We start from the raw sequence: 19,169 nt of genomic DNA, 5'->3' as shown, positions 1-19,169 counted from the left end.
CAATTAATATTTAAATTCACTGAAACCCAATCATTATTGTTCATGTGGAACACACAAAGTGCACTTGTTAAGTCACATCTCCAATCTATATTGCGAGTATCATTTTAAACATCGTAGAGAAACCATGACACCCGTCCATTCTATGTCTTGTAATTCTCTTCTGAGCATAATACTTATATGTCCTAATTTTCCCATCAGAACTTTTAATATACTCTGTAATACTGGTTCCTTCATACATATAGATGCCTTATGCGCCACAACCATGCTAGCCAGCTAGAGCCAGAGCCATAGCTTGCTGTATTTTAATCTCCAAAATACAAAGAGGTAAAACCAAGAAATGACTCTTGTTAAATGATCACTACTTTACTTGAATTCAAAAAAATATATCTATGCTTGGTACAAATGTTTGATTTCTATACCCACTATTAGCCCAATCCTACTCATGCCCAACCACCAAGTCTGTCTGACCCACCACTATATAGTATTTTAAACTGTTCTTATCAATTCAGTTGTTTATTGATTTCAAAGTAAATTTATTCTTTGCGTGGCTCAATATTTTGTTCCTCAAAGTGAATTAACAGAATATTCTAAAATGATAAATACTATAAATTGTTGTTAAATACTCAGTATCAACTGAACAATTACTTCATGACATCTAAATGTACAAATCTTTCAATGTTACCTTAATCTTTTCAGTTCATTGATCTCACGCCACATGCGACGCTGCAAATTGCACGCCCAGAATTAGGGTTGCCAATTAAAGTGAATGGACTGAAGCTCAATCATCATTCACACTATTATTATATTACCTAGTACGAGTCTTTTGTGCTTTATAAAAGAAGTTCACTGTGGTGTCTAGCATGCGGCAGCCATTTTGGAAGCCTATTTATTATGCCATTCATTAAACACAAAAAAACGCTTTCATCAAGTGGACGCCATGTTAGACTATTAGTTCCCTGATTCATTTACTGCTACAGCACACGTTAGATGCCAAAATGATAATTACGTGTGTCTATTAGACACATCTTCATCCGAAATAATTATCCTGGTGTTTGCTCTAAGCACCATTGCCGTGTTCACCTTATTTATATCTTCCTTTTCTTAGCACTTTTTTGAGGCATATCACATTTTGCGGCTGCCATTTTGGAGCCCTGCTTGATGTCTGATTACATAAAGACAAAGAACGGGCTCTGTTTACAAGGACCTTGCATAGCAAAATAAATGCCATATTGGCATTGATGTGTCTGATACGTCAGCTTTTTGAATCAACAGAAATTACTAGATATATTTCTCAATATGTAGAGTAAACACAGTTTACTAAAACTAAATAAAGGAATACGTACTGCCGATATCATTTCGCCTGATTTCAACCCTTATTTAGAACTAATATAAAGAAGAGAGCAACAAGGTTGTATTGAATTTTACACCTCGTATATCAGATCGCACCATCTTGGACATGTTTCATAAATCTGTTCCTTCTTACATGCAAGGCACGTCATACTTTTTGTATTAGTAAAGCCCATTGGGCTATTACATTTTCCAACCAGATACTATGGTTAACAGTTGATAAAGGCCAATCTAGTTTTCACTATTGATAAATTGCTAACTACAAAAAACCAACATATTGTTTAAGTTCATCCTCAAATATTTGATGATATTTGCTTGTACGTTCTAAATGCAAGTTACACATTTGTCAGACCTAATTTTTTTCAAAATTGTCATCTATTAAGTTATGTGTCAATGTTATTCATGGTTCTACTGGGAACAACCCAACAACATTTTTTGATTTTTTTCTAAGCACATGAATCTTATGTTAGAAAGACGTGAAGTTTGTGATACGAGTTCAGCCCATTAATCACAGCCCTGAAATAGAACATTAATTTAGCTTCTTTCTGTCTTACAATCCATTCCCAATCTCCCCCTCTTTCATCACATCGAATTCTCTTAATTCCACAGAATCAAATTCCATTCAAATTATCTTCTCAATGATTGTTTTGCCAGTGTACTGCCCATGGATACTTGTCATTGTTGGATTTCACAGCCCTTAGATGATCATATATTCATGTCTACAACTGTCTTGTAGTACATCCAATATACACCTTAGCAAAAATACATATGATAGTATAGACCACAAAGCAACTATTGCAGTTGATGAATTCATTGATTTAAAACTTCTGCTAGTCGATCTGAGAACACACCACCATTTACTGTGTATTTGCAAAAGTTATAATGTCTGCACTTGTGGAATCCTTTAGGTTGACTAGTTAGCCATAGTGATTCCTTTACAATATTTTTCTTACAGAAACTGGGAGATAATGTATTTTCTATTGGAGGTGCTTTTGTGTATACTATTTTGGGGTTTTCTTAAATAAAGGGAGATAGCTCCTTGTTTGACAACATAATGCTCCAATATTTGCGTATAGACCAAATTACTTTGTGCCGTGTATTGTGTGATAAACCAACATTTATTTGAAGTATCTCTTTCTTGAACCCATGGAGTTAAGAGTTCTTGTCTTGGTCTGTGCTTAGCTTTGTATTTTGCTACATTGATGGTTCATTGATTGTACCCTCTCTGCCGAAATCTTTGCACAAGAAAGTCACACTGCTCTTTGAATAATTCTGAGATGCTACAATTTCTTTTTGTTCTTAACAAACTCCCTGTATGGTAAATTCTTGGTGAACCATTTTTTACAGCATTTCTCTGCAAATAATATAGTATTATCTTCAGTAGGTTTTCTAAAGGGTTTTGTTTCCACCTGATTATTTTTCATCTGAATATCTAAATCAAGAAACGCTATATCTGCTTTGCTATATGCTGACTTGCATCCCCAATTTGTTCAAATTCAGAAATGTGCTGTAGTCCTTAAGATCATCTTTTTTACCTGCCCATATCATCAAGACATCATCTATGAAACTCCACCACTTTATTACATTCAAGGTGTTATTCTTATAAATATATGTCATCTCTGCAAAGCTCATGAACAAATTGACCACTAATGGAGAGCATTTCAAACCCCTAGTTTATGATTAATTTTCCCATCGAACATGAACAAATTATTTTCCAGAACCAGATCTGTCAGTTCTACCAACATGTTTTTTTCATTGTAATAAGTTGCTGATTTCTTATTATCGAAACATTCAAGCACTTCAACGGCTAAATGGTGTTCTATCGAAGTATATAAAGAAACAACATCCAAAGTAACTAACCAGTAAGTGTCCAGCCAAATCATTTCAGATAGTAGTTGTAAGATGTGTATACTATCTCTGATGTAAGAGCATAGTTGTTTAACCATATGATTAGAAAAACATATCAACACATTCTGATATTGGTTCCATGCTTGAACCTATTCCATTAACAATCAGTCATCCTGTGGGAATTGTTTCAAAACATTTATAGATTTTTGGTAAGAAGTAGATAAATGGATTTTTAGGATATTTCACTATCATGTTTGTGTAATCCATTCTGTTCACCATACCTTGATCATACCAAAATTTGACAGTAGTAAAAGCTAATGCTTTAGTTGAGCCCAAGGTTTTCCAGTAATCCGTAAATATTTGCCTTCTTCATTCAGATGGTTTAAATCCATCTGTATATAGTCCCTTTTGTTTAGGATGACTACATGTCTACCCTTATCAGCAGATTTAAATACAATGCTGTGGTCTTCTTTCAGCATTGAAAGAATGTTCTTTAGTTACCATGTCATCTATATATTTGCTTATAACAAAAGGTTTTGATGTGCTAAAATGATCATTAAATTGACAGATATCTTTTGTAATGACATCAAAAAAGACATCTATCACATTTTCCTTTGTGAAAAGTGGGATACATTCTACTTTGACATGTAGGCAGTGTTATCTGCTTGCTCCTTGTTGAATATACAGATCAATAAGTATATTTTAAGTACTAATTTCCCCTTCTTCCTCCGGTGACATTATCAGTTTAATGTGTTCTAAATCTATTAGAGAATATGCCAATTCTTCTGTTGATACTATACTGTCCTGTGCTGTGTCCATATTAATTTTTTTTAAAAAAACGTTTTCAGTTAAGTTTTCAGCAGAACTTGTAGGTATCCACATACAAGTCAATTGGTCTGAGTCTTACACCGGGTGCAAATGTTAAACCTGTATATAACAAATTTTGTTCTTCATCACTGAATTGTCTATCTGACAGATGTATGATTGGATTGGATTCTCATTCATTTTAATATCTGAGTTCGTCTGAGTTGGGATCTTGTTTGAATTCCCCTTCCTTCATCTCTTTTTACTCTGTGATCCTTTCCTCTCACTCTTTTACATTGCCACACATCTCCTCTACAATTTGGTTTGTGGATTCTAAAAAACAGAACCTTTTTCTTAGTGTCAAAACCTGTTTGTTGATATTTATTTCCTTTTCTGTATCGTTTGATCACAGCCAAGCAATTTCTCATTGGTTTTCAATTATGTTGAGGTTTTCTCTAGATCCTTCACTGCTATCTGCCGTTTCTGGGTCTGAGCTTCCCGGTGTTGTCAGTGGAGTGTTCCCAGTTGATTCTCCTCTGGTGTCATAATTACGATGCTAGGTATACTCAACGAGTCATCACACAAAGTAAAAATTATTAATTAAACATACAGACAGAGAAATTACATTCTAAGGCAGAGCAAGGCGATTTTTGAATTAGAGGATGCAATACATACAATTGAACCACCAGATACCAATAAACATTTTTTAATACACAAGATCAGATACTGCTCCATTTTCAAGATGAAATTAAACTTACAAAATCAAACAATCAAAATAAAAAGCAGGAATATGACGGACTATCAATAAGATCACATATAAACCTATCAACCTAAATATTATGACCATACACTCTAAAGAAGCTGTTTCAGATCATTCATGCTAAACTGCACTTTACTTAGGGTCACATTCATACACCCATCATTATGGGTCTTCTTTAACAGTGCATCTATGGGGGTTTCACACTATAAACCCTCCATTGTTAAAAAGACATCTGCCAGCTGAATATTCAACAACAGCTTGACATGGTAGATAGTATAATTCAGCAACCAATGAACTTTGTTTTTCAGCCACTTGCTTGTAGCGGCATTAGCACATTAAGACTGTGATCAAGATAAAAACAACACCAGGTCAGCAAACACCTCCTCAATTAGCACTGCCTATTCAAAATGAACAGTACCATCCAGGTACTTACTTGCTCTATTCTTGACCACTCTCATTCAGAGCTTCTCCTTCTCCTGTAAATGTATTCCGCTTGGTAGTTTATGTATCTGCAACAAACCCGGTGCAGTAAATTAGACTCCCAGAGTTGTCTTCCATTTTCTCAACAGGGCAAAGCACTAGAATGGGAATCAGGAAACCAGTCAGGAACAGACTGTGAACTTGATAAATGTGGCTGGGGATCAGAAAGGGTAGGATGGTTTGTAATGATCACTCTTCTAGGTATGTTACAAGCCTGGCACTCCAATGTGAGTGAGGTCTTGTGATCAGAATGCCTTTGGTCCTGCTTCAAGAGCTCAGCTCCCATTGATGCTGCCAAGGCCAGAGTGATATATTGTATCTATGTATCGCTAATACACGATTTGGCACCTTTTCTCTTGGCCCCGATTGCTCTTTAGCTCTGAAATCTGTTTTTTTTGTCTTGTTTTGTTACTTGTGCGCCCTGAGGCCCATGGGCATGTGGCATGATATAAGAAATAAAATAAATAAATAAATACATTTTACATTATTTTTCTTGAGCCTATTCCAAATAGTAATGCCTCAAATAGAACAGCATTTTCTCCCTATTGGTAGTTATAACGTTCAAAATAAATTATATTCACAGTTTTGCTAACATCTTAATTAACACGACAGTCAAACTACTTCAGTACATTCTCTGCTAAACTGTAACACTGTTATCTTCAATGCTATTCATTGGCCGGCTGTATAAAAGTGGATTGCATTTAAGGTGTTTTATACAATACTCAAACCTTTGCATAGTAGTCTCCATTCTTTGTAGAAGGTAGAATTTGCCTTTATTCTGCCTCCCGAACTCCCTGGTCCTTGGGGTCTCTCTTTTTGAGGGTTCCTAAATTCGACTATCTTGTGCACGGAGATGATATCTCTCCCATTTAAGCACCATGAGCTCAAATTCCATACTACCTAATCTATGAGCAAATCCATGCTATCAAGTGGTCAGCAAAAAACTAAAAACCTTTCCATATCCTGTATCGAAGTAAATATCCCTACCAAAATATATCCTGCCCTCCCTGGTGCTGGACTATGAATGATAGTGCTTAGTAGAACACTACACTATCTTAACATATCATAAGACAACATTATTGCTTGATCACATAAGCAATTTTCTGATAAAAATGAATCCTTTGATTGGATAGAATTACTAGGGTCAAGGATACATGGATTGCAAAATAAGTCTACTTTAGAATTACAGCATACTCTTACTTCCCTAAGAAATATCCCCAAATGGGAATCAGAATCACTACATGAACAAAACATCTTTTACCCTCAAATAAAAAAAAAATATAGGGAGGAAATAACCCCACTTCCATATCTCATCAGGAGCTCTGATGCCATTATTTAATGCAACAGCCCAACTAAATAGTCAGCATGATGAAGATATCCTTTCTAGGGTGAGACTGATCTGCACAGGTTACATAATACCAACACATCTCCCTCTCTGAGCGTAATAAAAAAAAATGAATCCTCACTTTGAGGAACCGTTATTATTTACAACACTGAGAGCTGGGATGTTATTTAAAAAAATGTAGAATGGAATGTTTACCATTAAAAGTGTGTGAACAGAAGTTGCACTTGGCTAGTGATTCACACTGTGTTTAAGACTGTTATGATGAAAACATTTGTCTCTTAGTAATAATTTGTCTCTGGTCAAAGAATTGACTGAAACATTGGATCTATCCTCTGTATCAAGAATTATATGACCCTTCAGTCAAAGGGTTGCCTTTTTGCAGACATGCAAGGAAATCAATTTCAATTTCAAAATTTCTGTTTCAAAATCAACTTCAATCGTGACGCAAACTACCCAAGACTGACTTTTTAAATTCACAAGTTCATAACCAAATACAGAACTATTAATTGGGAAAACAAGTTGTAGATTCATCGACCTGTACTGTGAAATAGCGCAGCTCAATAAATATTGCCCAATTGCTATCTTGCAAAATTCGAGGACTTTATTACTGAGCATTGCCTTTTCTTTTTCTTTTTTACTTTTTTTTCATAGAGAGCTACATTGAAGCGGAACAACGCCATAGACATTACAAAAGCACATTAGATACAGTTATGACACACATTTGCATATGCAACAGTATACATAGTAGGTTATGGTGATATTAGGCGTGTAGTGTCGTCATCGGGTAGCAAATTACACAGCTATAGCCGAAAGAGGGTTCAAATGTCCTTGGGGCGGCAGGTTGAAGGGACAGTTAATACAAATTGTTCCTCATTTTCGTTCACCATTGACAGATCTTTAAGAAAGTCAGCTCGACTAGGTCCCCCTGCGGATTTCCAGCATTTCAAGATACATCTTTTTGCAAGAACACATGAAATATTAAAAATTCGCCTTGTGGTTTCTGCCACCTTACCAATATCCCTGAACATTGCCTTTTCAATATAAGGATAGATGTTGGCAAACATTGCAATTGTAAATGTTTATCTACACAAAGAGCCTCTTTACGGCTTTGGTGGAAGCCATGCCCTTAATAAGATTGGAGGGCCCGGTAATTCCCCCTACAGGAATCCGGGCCCAGACCTTCCCCATTCCCATTTGAGCCCTCATAGGGCTCAATGGGAATGGGTGCAGGAAGCTAACAACGGTCCGATTACGATCGGACCGTTGTTAGCTCCCTGGTCCCCTCCCGGGACCCGTTAAGGACGTCTGGTAAAACCAGACATCCACATCGGGTCCCGCAAAGGGACCTCGTAATGAGGCGGAATGGGTTTAATGGGTCCGCATCCATTAGCGGCACCCGTTAACCCATTCCACCAATTTTGTAATTAGGCCCAAAGTGTTCTATTTCGTTTGCATGAATGTATTTATGTACTGTGGAGACATAGGGCCTCATTATAACTCAGGCGGTCCGGAAAAAACGGTGGCGGTAAACCCGCCGCCACCGTTGTTTCCGCCCCGCCTGATCCCGACTCCTGCAGGCGGGAGGTGATGTTCCCGCCAGGTCTGACCTGGCGGGTTTAACACCGACCGCCTGCAGGTGGACGAGGAAACACAGGTAGCATTACGAGATGCTGCTGGTGGTTCCATGATCCCCTTTCCCATCGAGTCCAATAGGACTCGATGGGAATGGGGATTAACACCATTCCGCCTCCGTGATTCCGGGAAAACCGGGGTTGTAATGCCCCGGTAATTCCGGGAATCACGGAGGCGGAATGGTAATACGAGTCCGGTGGTAACTAGGTGGTTTTACCGCCTCGGTTACCGGCGGACTCGTAATGAGGCCCATAGTGCTTTGACCAAAACATGTTCATAGGCAAACTTTACAGTGATTGAACCTGTACAGCAAGCGGGTGTCTTACAGCTGATACTTGTTAGTTTGACAATCTACCTGTTGAGGACGTGGTTAAGGGTGGAACAGGAAATGGGGCCAATAGGGTTAATGCCCAAAACAAACAACTTTAATTATGATGTTGAGCTGAGGATCTGGGCCTAAATTTGAATCAATATATGTGTGATCTTTCTACGTTATTAGAAGATGGCAATCAATGATCACCGCTTTTTTACTATCTAGCCTTTGCTTTATTGGACTTGGAGCCAATGCCATTGCAGAGTCACCAACAGTAGATTCGAGAGATCCTTGTTTTCTGATGACATCAGAAAGTTTACCATAATGAACCATACTGAGTTGAATATTGATTGAAGGCATTTCCTTTGCAGACAGAGTTCAGGCAACTGTCCACGCTGATTTCTGTGGCATGCCTGTCCTCAAAAGAAACATTGTGTGCTGCACAAATACATAATCATAAACACAAACAGGGCCCGTGGAGTCAAGCCTGTGTTCTTGAGTATTTTCCTCCATTATCCAGTCATGTTTCTTCTTCTAATTTGTGACTTGCAATTTTGATGGTCCCAATTTGCACAAGTACCAGAATTCAAAGGCCAATCCTGGACTGGATGAGCTACTCACACCAGACAAGGGGAGACATGGGATCTCCTCAAGCGAATAAGGCCTCTCTTGCATTCAGTGCTTACCTGTGAAATATGACGACAGGCTGCCTCCCCCTTGCAATGCTAACTCTGAGATATCAGCGCCGAAGCGTAGCCACAGCCCAATAGCGATGACAGCAGATCCTGTGAGCTGGAAAAAAAATGCAAAGATGGGTCACCAAGAAGCACAGAATCAACATCATTATTAATATTATGGTATTTTTTTGAGCGCTGACCTAGATTCGAGAGGTAACGTCACACTTGATAATCGGTACAGTGTTCTAACATCGGCAGGCTTTTTTTTGCTGCGTTTTTTGCCGAAAACCTTTGGCCGAAAAACGAATTGCAAAAATATAGGGGGTCGGTGGGTGACATATAAGGGCTAGGGGTGTGTGGGATATAGAGACTACAAAATAGGGAAGGGGGTTTGGGGGGATCCCCCAATATATATATTTTTAAAAAAACAGTTTTTTCAGCCGAAAATATTTGGCAAAAAACTCCGCGAAAAAAAGCCAGGCGATGTAAGAACCTAGAACCTTATAATCATACAGGAAGAACATGGTGAGGGGGCAGAGAAGCAAGGGGGTGGGGAGCTAACAACAGGGAGTGGAAGGTGGGCAATTTGTCACCAAAGAGTCTATAAGCAACAAGGGCAGGAACCACTGGGAAGCAGATCACCCAGTCCCAATTAGTTTGGGGAGTGGAGGGTGTGTGTGCCTAGGTGTTAGAAAGGTGCCATTCCTTGAAATGAAGGGTCTTGAGCTGTTTCCTGAACATCAATAAAATGATATGTTATTTATAAAACACGTTCGCCAAAGCGCCTTACATACAAATATCACCCAATCAAAGTTAGTACTCATTTATCGACCTCGGAAGAATGAAAGGCTGAGTTGGCCTCGCCAGGATTAGAATCTGCGACCTATAATCACACACAGATGCCAGCAGTGAGCGTGCAACCCACTGAGCTATCTTATCAGCTTATGATAAAGAGTCAAAGGGAGGCAAGGTGCATCACACCATTAATATAGGCAGCATGGCTAATGGGATTTCAGAGCTCTTATTGACATATTGACATCATTCCCAAGAGGTATTATTACAACAAACAGATTGTGGAATTCGAGAAATATGATTTCTAAACACACCAAAGGAAATCATTCCTAGTTTAACATTTTAAATACCACTCGTTATAGACCGGATAATATTCCAGAAAGGTCAACTACAGCTAGAGTAGAAAAAGCACTCTGTTGCTTCACCACTGGTTTGCTGACACATTATCACCAGTGGACAAAATAAGACTTGGGGTAAAACAGTACCACCAATAATACCCATCAAAGAAATAATGTGTGTCTAAAAATGTTGGTAATCACCAAAAAAAAGATCAATGCTCAGCTAGTCTAATAAAATGGTCGTACCTGTCAGTTTCAAAGTGTTCTCACATTACGCCTAGGAATGGGGAAAAGTTCATTTCATATTGTATATTACTGCCAAAGTACCACAGCCAGTATATATTTCCACCTGCAGGCTCTACTGGGTTGCAGATAATGCTGAAAAGTATGTGTTCTGTTGGTGGTATTTTATCTGTGATAAAACCACTTATGGCATTTACCACCACAGTAGGTATTTTGGTATTTGTGATATATTTGATACGGCTGGTGGTGTTACAAATACCTAATTTAGTCTGTTTCATTTCAGGAAGAGGGATATAGATAAGGGAACATGTATTTAACCACCACTTTCATACGTGGAATGAGTCCCTGGGATTCAAAGATTGATGTCACACTGCAGGAACTCAAGGCATATTTCCCTCATACCTCCAAGACGCATTCCATAAGACGATATGACTTCTAGGAAGACAATGTTTAAATAATGGGTTACATAATGGGTTAACTAATGGGTTAAATGGTGCATTTTAGAGCACACATTCTGAAAAAGATTCCATGTCATTTCATCGCCTGCAATTTCATCCCCTGTCATTTTAACGTGAACATTCCATCGAAAATGCTCATCGTTTTTTTTGGGGTGGTGACCCCCCCCATCCCTCTCCCACGCCTACTTTTGGCTATTGCCTACCCGCCTAAACCCTTATCTGCCCTTTCCCACCCCCCCTAAATAAATGTATGAGCATATTCGTTGTAATATTCACGTTAAAATGCCAGGGGATGAAAATGCAGGCGATGAAAGGACATTGTACCTCTGAAAAAATTGTTAAAAGCCACACATTTGCAATTGTCTTTTTAGGGTGCAAGGTAGGCTCGAAAACCTTAGTCATACAAAAACCGTTCAATGAGCAAATAAAAGTACATGAGAAGCCAGAAAAACGTACATGCAGCCTTGGCCGAGAATAGTTATAAAATCATTCAACATTTCATCATTAACTTTGGGAGGGGTACCCCCAACCCCCGTTTTTTACCCCTTAAAACCCATTATAATTAAAATAAAACCTTTACCTTTGAAAAAAATGCATTAGATGCTTTTTTTCTGATGGATTTTTTTCGATAGTTTTGGCATTCAATGCTTTATATTCGATGCAATGACTGGATACCATTGGCATCATGTGACCGTTCTCAGCCTTGTAACTGTTCAATTGACAGTTAATATTGCGACTTCTTCTAGGAAGCATGTTTCACCTTTTGGTAAATTTCCTTCCTTTTCCAATGATGGACTACATGACTTCTTGGGGGCGTACTTGATTTGAAGAGGTATAAGAACATTTAATGTATCCCCTGCCCTTCCCTGATCCCTTTTTATATTCCCTGCATTGATCAAGCATATCCTTGATTCTATGGTCATGAATACCTGTGTCTTTATATTCTTAGTGGAAGCACCCATTTTGCGTGTTACTTGTAACTACAATCCTAGGTGGATATTTTCCGCCAGAGGGCAGTGTGTGTCTTCTGCCTGACTGACTTTGCCTGGTATCCATATCAGCACATGAAATAGTTCTCACCAAACTGTGGCCTTCATCTTGCTAGTTTAAAGTGATGTGTAAGAACATTATTTGTTATATATTTCAATCGTTGGAGGCTTGGGAACCTGCTACATCCTTTGCTCCTAGGCAATCCCTGTGCAGCTTTTTGCATCTTCCCTCATGGAGTCTGACCTTGTTTTTTTCAGCATCTGAGACAAGCATGAATGAGCGGTACCTGACCACTGCAAATGTGAATGTTTCCCTGCAGCCCAGTTTTCTAACTACTTTGGAGGGCTGCTGCTGAAAACGCATTTTATTTTAGAATGGCACAAACTCTAGCTGATCATGTTACCTTACCAATATGAATTTCTATATGATCCCTATTATTTCTATGACTGTGGTCTAGTACGTTTTGATACATAGTATTTCCACTGTAGGAAGTGCATTGTGTCTCCTTCTGTTACCTGTAAGCTTACCCTATTTCTACTGTGCGGCTATATGTTAGTCGCCTCCTACTTTACTGTACACAGTTTGCACTGTCATTGTCAGATGATTTTAGGTGTCTAATCTGTATTTTGTCATTGACTGTTCTAAGAAATTCGTCTATCCCTTTGCCAACTTCACTTAAGGCTTATGTGTTGTGCAAAATAGCAAGGCAACTAGCACTCTTCGTTGTTCAGGTCTCATGTTAGAGAGATGTCCCTAACTTGTATTTTCTATCATGTTTGGTGCATTAGACTTGCGTCCCAATAAGGTAACTCATGAAACAAAATCCAATAGTTGCAAGTCATGAACTGCGCACAACAACATTTTCCAATACATTGTAATGATGCTGTATCTCACATTATATATGACAGAATAAAAAACATGTTCATTCTGGCTGAGCCCAAACATTGCCATTCTGGCTGCACAAATAACTGCTAGCATTTTCACATCAGAACACACTCATGTTTGCTTTACTCATAATGCATGTTCATGCTGGTTGTGCCAATATATGCAAGTCTGCCAATGTAAGAACAAACTGCTGCTGGCTTTGTCAGTAAAAAGTCCATGCCACAAAAAGAAACAATGTCAAGACTGGCTGCACCAATATAGGCCAGTCTGGCCACGCAAAAACACTCATCTTACAAGCTTTACACTTAATGCCAATAAAAATGCAATGCCACACCAGAAAATACAGTGGTTGCACCAAGGGAGGCCAGTGTAGCCACATAATCATACTTATCATGTTTGCTTTTCTCTTGATGCTCATTAAAACATGCCACAGTAAGACAGTATATCCATACTCGCCCAGCAACATAGGCCAGTCTTACCACTCAAAAATACTTATCATGTGTGCTTTATCCTTGATTCCCAGCATAAAATGGCATGCAACAGTATGAATATATGCCCATGCTGGCTCTACCAAAATAGGCCAGTCTAGATATGCAATAACACTTATCATGTTAGCTCTACTCTTGATGCACATTAAAACATGCCATGTCATAGTATGACATGTATCCAGGCTGGCATCAACGTAGGCAAATCTTGCCAAATAATAACACATCATGCTTACTTTCCTCTTGATGCCCATTAAATATGCTGTACCAGAGTATGAAAATAGATCTAGATGAGGCCGAGTGTTGTCAGATAATAACACTTATCATGTAGGACCACAAATGTATATTTGTTTTTTTTGCCATTGTTATAAATTCCCCTTGCCCTCCCCCCCCCCCCCTCCCATTTAGCCTTGTGGCTCCTTGAATCACAATTCTGATGTATAGGTGCCTAACAAATGCTCAATAAATAAATATAATAAAATAAAAGGTTTAATTTCCTCTTGATACCCATTAAAACATGCCATACCATCTGTGAAGAATCCTGCAGAGTCATCACTGAAACCCTGCTAGTGGTCTCCTACCAGATGGCTAGGGAAAGGCAGTCACTACCTGATCCTGACCATGGGGGTGGTATCATGAGGGAGGACCATGTGGTAGGAGACATATATCGGGTGAAAGTGATAACTACACTAATGAAGACGCATGATTTTCCTAAAATCCTCATGGCTTATTGTAAAGTAGAACCAAGTGTTACGATCACCACTACACATAATGTTCACATGACCTCTCTGATTTTGATAAAATCTGTTCCAACAAGTATTTAAAACAATCTTGCCTTGAAATCCAAGTCCCATAATACCTGGAGTACTGAGATGAAGAAGATGACCAAGGAGTCAATGGGGAGGAAATGTGACTTTAAGTGTAAGGTGCCGTCTAGTTTTATTTTAATCACTGTTCAGAAGAGAATAGTCATAGGAGAAGCAGAGTACAATTGACTGCAGCCGGTGGGTGTTGTTGCAGACTGGAGAAGAGAAACTACGGAAACAAGGAGGTGACTGAAGCGCAGCAGAGTCAGGAAAGAAGAGACCTTGTGAAGTTGAATGGGTCCTGACGGCAAAGTAAGAAAACGCTGATGTGAGAAACAAACAAACCTCTTCATAAGCGGGAAGCCAGCCCTGTGAGATACTCTCGCAGACAGAGCATGGCATACCAGTGAGTCAGCCTGAGAGTGGAAGGGGCCAAGGACGTGCAGAACTGTGGAAGAGTTGTTCACAAATACTTCTTGTTGATCGAATCAAAATTAGATGAAAAGGCAAATATAGTACAATTTTCCTAACGCAAGATGTCAGTTGGGGAGAGCCTGGGACAAGCATTGCCTTAAGCCAAAAGACATTGGGAAAAAAGTGAAGAGGCACACTTGGGCCAATTCTCCTGATATGAGATGTCAGTTGGGGGAAACCTGGAACCGGCATTGCTATAAGTCAAGAGACATTAAGAGAGAGATCAGGAGGCAACCGTTGGGTAGCTCTTCTGACATGAGATGTCAGTTGGGAGTGCTCTGAAGCAAGCATTGTCAGGAGCCAAGAGAGATTGGAAGAGAGGTTGACAACAGAGCTTGAACAAAAGGGCATATGTGAAAAGTCTGCATGGGGTAAATTGATACACCTAGCCACTTAAAGTCAACAAGTTCAGTTACTGAAGAAATATGATTGCATGAAGTAGAAGGAAGACCCGATAAAAGTATCAGGCAGAAGGTTTTGTTTTGGGAGAAGATATTCCTGGCAGGAGAGTAAACGAGGATATCAAGCGTGCTCTTTGTAGTTGGAAAGATATTCCTGGCCCAACATTGAACCATGATATTGAAGGATTAAGTTCTGGCAGGAGGGTATAACCGGAGATTAAGATTGGTGTGAGAGAGAAACCTTATTATTTTGTCACAGTGTTCTATGAAAGAGAAATTTGGTTTTGCCATACTGAAAAACAGTGTTCTATGAAAGAGACATTTGGTGTTGCCCTCCTCAGAAGAATGTTCTGCGGAAAAGACATGTGTTTGATTATTCTCACAACCATATTCTATGGATGAGACATTTTTGCTTTGCTGAATACAAAGAGACATTTTCATTCAATTGGACAGAACATTGTTAGAAAAACACATTTCTAATAGGCTTCCTGAAATAATTCAGGGCAAGGAACCAACTCCTGAACACAAGGATTGCTTTACTGGAAAAAGGCATTTATCCCACCCTTTTTTTTTTAAAAACATGGCAAAGGTTGAGAACCGTACAACTTTGTATCTGTCTCTCATTTCTGACCCCTCACGCACCGCAGCAACACATATATATCCAGACGGCCCACTAATGTAGGCCAGTCTTGCAAGTCAATAATATAATGGGCATCTATCATGAGACATGTTTGCTTTGCACTTGATGCCCATTGAAACATGCCATGCCACAGTAACAAAGTGTTTGCAGTTTGCCACACTGGAGTAAGTCAGTCTTCCCATGTATGAACACTTATCATGTTAGCTTTACTCTGGATGGCCATTAAAACATGCCATAACACAGTAACAAATTATACCCAGACTGGCCCAACAATGCTGGTGGCAGTCTTACCACATAATAATATAATACTTATCATGTTTGCCTTATTCTAGATGGCTATACAAAGCATGCCTTGTCCTGGCAGATAACATGTTTCCCTTTGTCAGTTAAAGCCAGCGCAGGAGGGCTTTGCCTAGTCTCGTTTTGGCTGCTCATCCATAATGGAATAATGGGTGATGGGTGGATCAGCGCTCTGTCGTCCATTATGTATGTACTGCCCCTAAACATAGATCCTGATTTTAGACGTAAAAAAGCTTGGAGTAGCAAACAAAATAACTAGTGGGGCAGAATAAGAGTGGAAAGTTAATTCTGACAAACAGTGGGAGCAAGAGAAGTTGTCTCAAAATAGGGGAAACATGTTTGTTCTGGCACACAAAATCAACCTAGCTTTGATAGGTGTCCTTCTAGCAATCAATCTCTTTGTTGTATTCTAATACAGTCCATCATAGTCTTCTTTTGCACATTCTATATCACAAATCATGCCGGCAGATTGTACCATCATTAATAAGCAGTTCAGTAGAACTTAGAAGAGTGCCCAATAGCTTCTCTGTGAAAAGTTGAATTTAGAAGTACATTTAGAAAGTTGAATTCAGAAGTGCACCTAATAGCTGTGAAATGTTCCATTCAGAAAGTTGAATTCAGAAGTGCACCCAATAGCTGTGAAATGTTGCATTCAGAATTGTGCTCAATAGCCTCTCTGTGAAAAGTCAAATTTAGAAATGTGCCCAATAGCCTCTCCGTAAAAGTTGATTTTAGAAGTGTCCTCAATAGCCTCCCTGTGAATTAGAAGTCTCTGAAAGTGCATGAAACCCATCATATCTCACCAACACGCTTACTCTCTCCTTACATCACCACTCAACTAGAACACAGAGATACTATGACACCATTCGGTATAACTGTTCTCATATCAACATTCGCCGCTCACTCCACATCATTCTAAATAATCACTGCTGGCTACACACCCCCAGCAAGGCGTTCTCCTCAGGCCTAACGCAGCCACATCCAATCTGGATTAATCCTGCCAGAGCGAACACATACTCCTGACCTCTCAACCACCACACCTACCGCTAGAAAGCAGCTATTACACTGATACTGCACGAGCTGTACACATACCTGGTGCTCACACGCACCTTTTGACTCTCTCTACTCTCTCTACTGATATGAACTTCGGTTCCCAAGGGCGTTCAACCTACCAGCGCCTTCAGACCATACCAATGGTATATAAGGCGCTATATAAATGCAAAATAACAATAACAATAACAATAACAATACAGTGAAGTCACCATTTCCATAAATGGTTCAGGTTTAATTAGCATTTTCAGTCCTCTGTGACAGACATTTTGATATTCATACTGCGAAAAGTGTATTTCTCTCCGTTTTACAGTCAGCGTCATATATCAACATTTTGCAAACATGAATTTCAGAACAACTTCAGATTGTGGCCATTGGTAGAAGTGTACCGAAATAATGAGGGGAACTGTGGCCTCGGCAGGGGGGAGGTAAGGCGAAAGGATAGTGCAGCATGTGACAAGGTGTTGCAGCCAGGGAACTGTAATAATCTAAGTGACTAGTAACTAATGCTCCTTTTACAACTTTACACTTGCACAGGGACATGAATGGACACATCCTCTATATAGAATGGTGAAAATGGTAGTTAAAAGTAGTGGAACACCGCTCCTGACCGTTCCCGCTCACTTCTAAAACTGATTGAGGCGGGCACTAAGATAAGAAAAAGGTAAACTCGGATAATAGATCAAAATGATGAACCACAGTTGCACTTTGGAATTTAGCTCATGCTGATGTTGTTTGTGTAGTTCCATGTCTTAACGTCGCAGCAAAAATGGCTGTGATTACCAAATATCGCGGCAAAAATACAGTGGTTTTTTGTGCAACAATCATGTAAAGGGTGAGGGGGACACCCCCGTAACCTCCTGACCCATTAAACCATTTAAGGGGTCGGGGGACAGCTAGATTAAAATATGAAACTTAGCTTTTAGATGTTAGTGTTTGAAGAATGAAATGTTGAGTTTGTGGTCTCTTCAGCGGCAATACATTGTCCTTTATTTCTTCCTCCAACAGTAAAACTGAAATGTTCCTGCCAGTCAAGGTGGACTTTCCTCACATCTGAGGTCCCGCACTCAACTGAGGGGTGGTCAGTCCTGCTTCGTGGGAGTCCGGAGGATCTTCCAAAAGCTTTAGGCCAGCTTACAAGCAACGCAGACAATCTGTGTCCCTCTCCGTGGCTCTACTGTTTCCTGCAGCAACTCTGAGGAAATTCAACCAGCTCCGAGATGGGTGTTCAGGTGGCTTACTTGGGAGTTGATTGGTCCCACCAACTCAAAGGGAGAAGTCGTCCTTGCAGGGCTTCTCTGTCGATGCAAACTTGTCAAGTAGTCACTGCAGCAGGGCTTCACTGGGCAAACCAACGGTCCAGGAGTTGCAGCAGGTGTTCTCTTCAAGCTCTTCGTCGGTTACTTCGTCCAGTGGTCGACTCTGCCTTCCAAGCCAAAAGACTCGCCTTTTATTCAGTTCTCTCCCATTCATTCCAGCCCAGCTGTCACTCACCCAGCGGGGTGGCTATCCTTGCTGGACAGTCAGCCAGCAAATCCCCACAGAGTGCTTTTGGGTCTCCTAGGAGACTAAGAACATGGAGTTTCGGGCATCTCCATCACTTACTGCCTACCCCAGACACTCTGGAGTCAGAGGCGGGTTTCACTACTGAAGCCTGCCAAAGGCGAACGAACAAAGAGACCAAACTTGGTTTGGCGCACAGACAAAAAACTCGAGAAGGGCCTTTGCGCAAAGAAATGGCAAAAAAAGAAGACCGGGACCATTTTAACAAAGGAGGCTCAGTGCCAATTTGAAAAACATGGCTCCAGTTATTTAACGTTACTGGAGCTGCAAACAGTTCGCGTCGGGGTAAATCATGGTAGTTCATACAAAAACCACTGCCACAGGCCATTCTGAGAGGAAAGGGTAACATATGAATGCTACAAGAATAACTAGACACAGGAGATACTGAGTAACCCCTCCAGCACTCTATTGTAAAATAGGGTGTGCTGGGTCTAGAATTGTAAAGGACTAAGTGAAGTCAGTTTCACTCAACTGCTCGGGGAAACAGTAGTTGATCCCAGAGAAGGTATTTAAACCTTGGGAAATATGGAAGACTTCC

The 19,169-nt window shown here is 39.8% G+C and overlaps 1 protein-coding gene across 1 annotated transcript in view; it reads right to left on the bottom strand.

Annotated features, from left to right (window-relative positions):
- The window catches only part of TSPAN2 (tetraspanin 2), a 457,360-nt gene that overhangs the window by 331,197 nt on the left and 106,994 nt on the right, over positions 1-19,169 (bottom strand). The window contains exon 2 of the mRNA XM_069633565.1: positions 9,216-9,321. Within this exon, the coding sequence (XP_069489666.1) occupies positions 9,216-9,321 (106 nt within the window). The remainder of the gene's footprint in view (positions 1-9,215; positions 9,322-19,169) is intronic.

The sequence above is a fragment of the Ambystoma mexicanum genome, chromosome 13 (genome assembly GCF_040938575.1).
Source record: "Ambystoma mexicanum isolate Mex_15411 chromosome 13, UKY_AmexF1_1, whole genome shotgun sequence".
NCBI lineage: Eukaryota > Metazoa > Chordata > Amphibia > Caudata > Ambystomatidae > Ambystoma > Ambystoma mexicanum.
The sequence above is the reverse complement of the archived record's forward strand: the minus strand, read 5'-3'. Positions and strand labels throughout refer to the sequence as shown.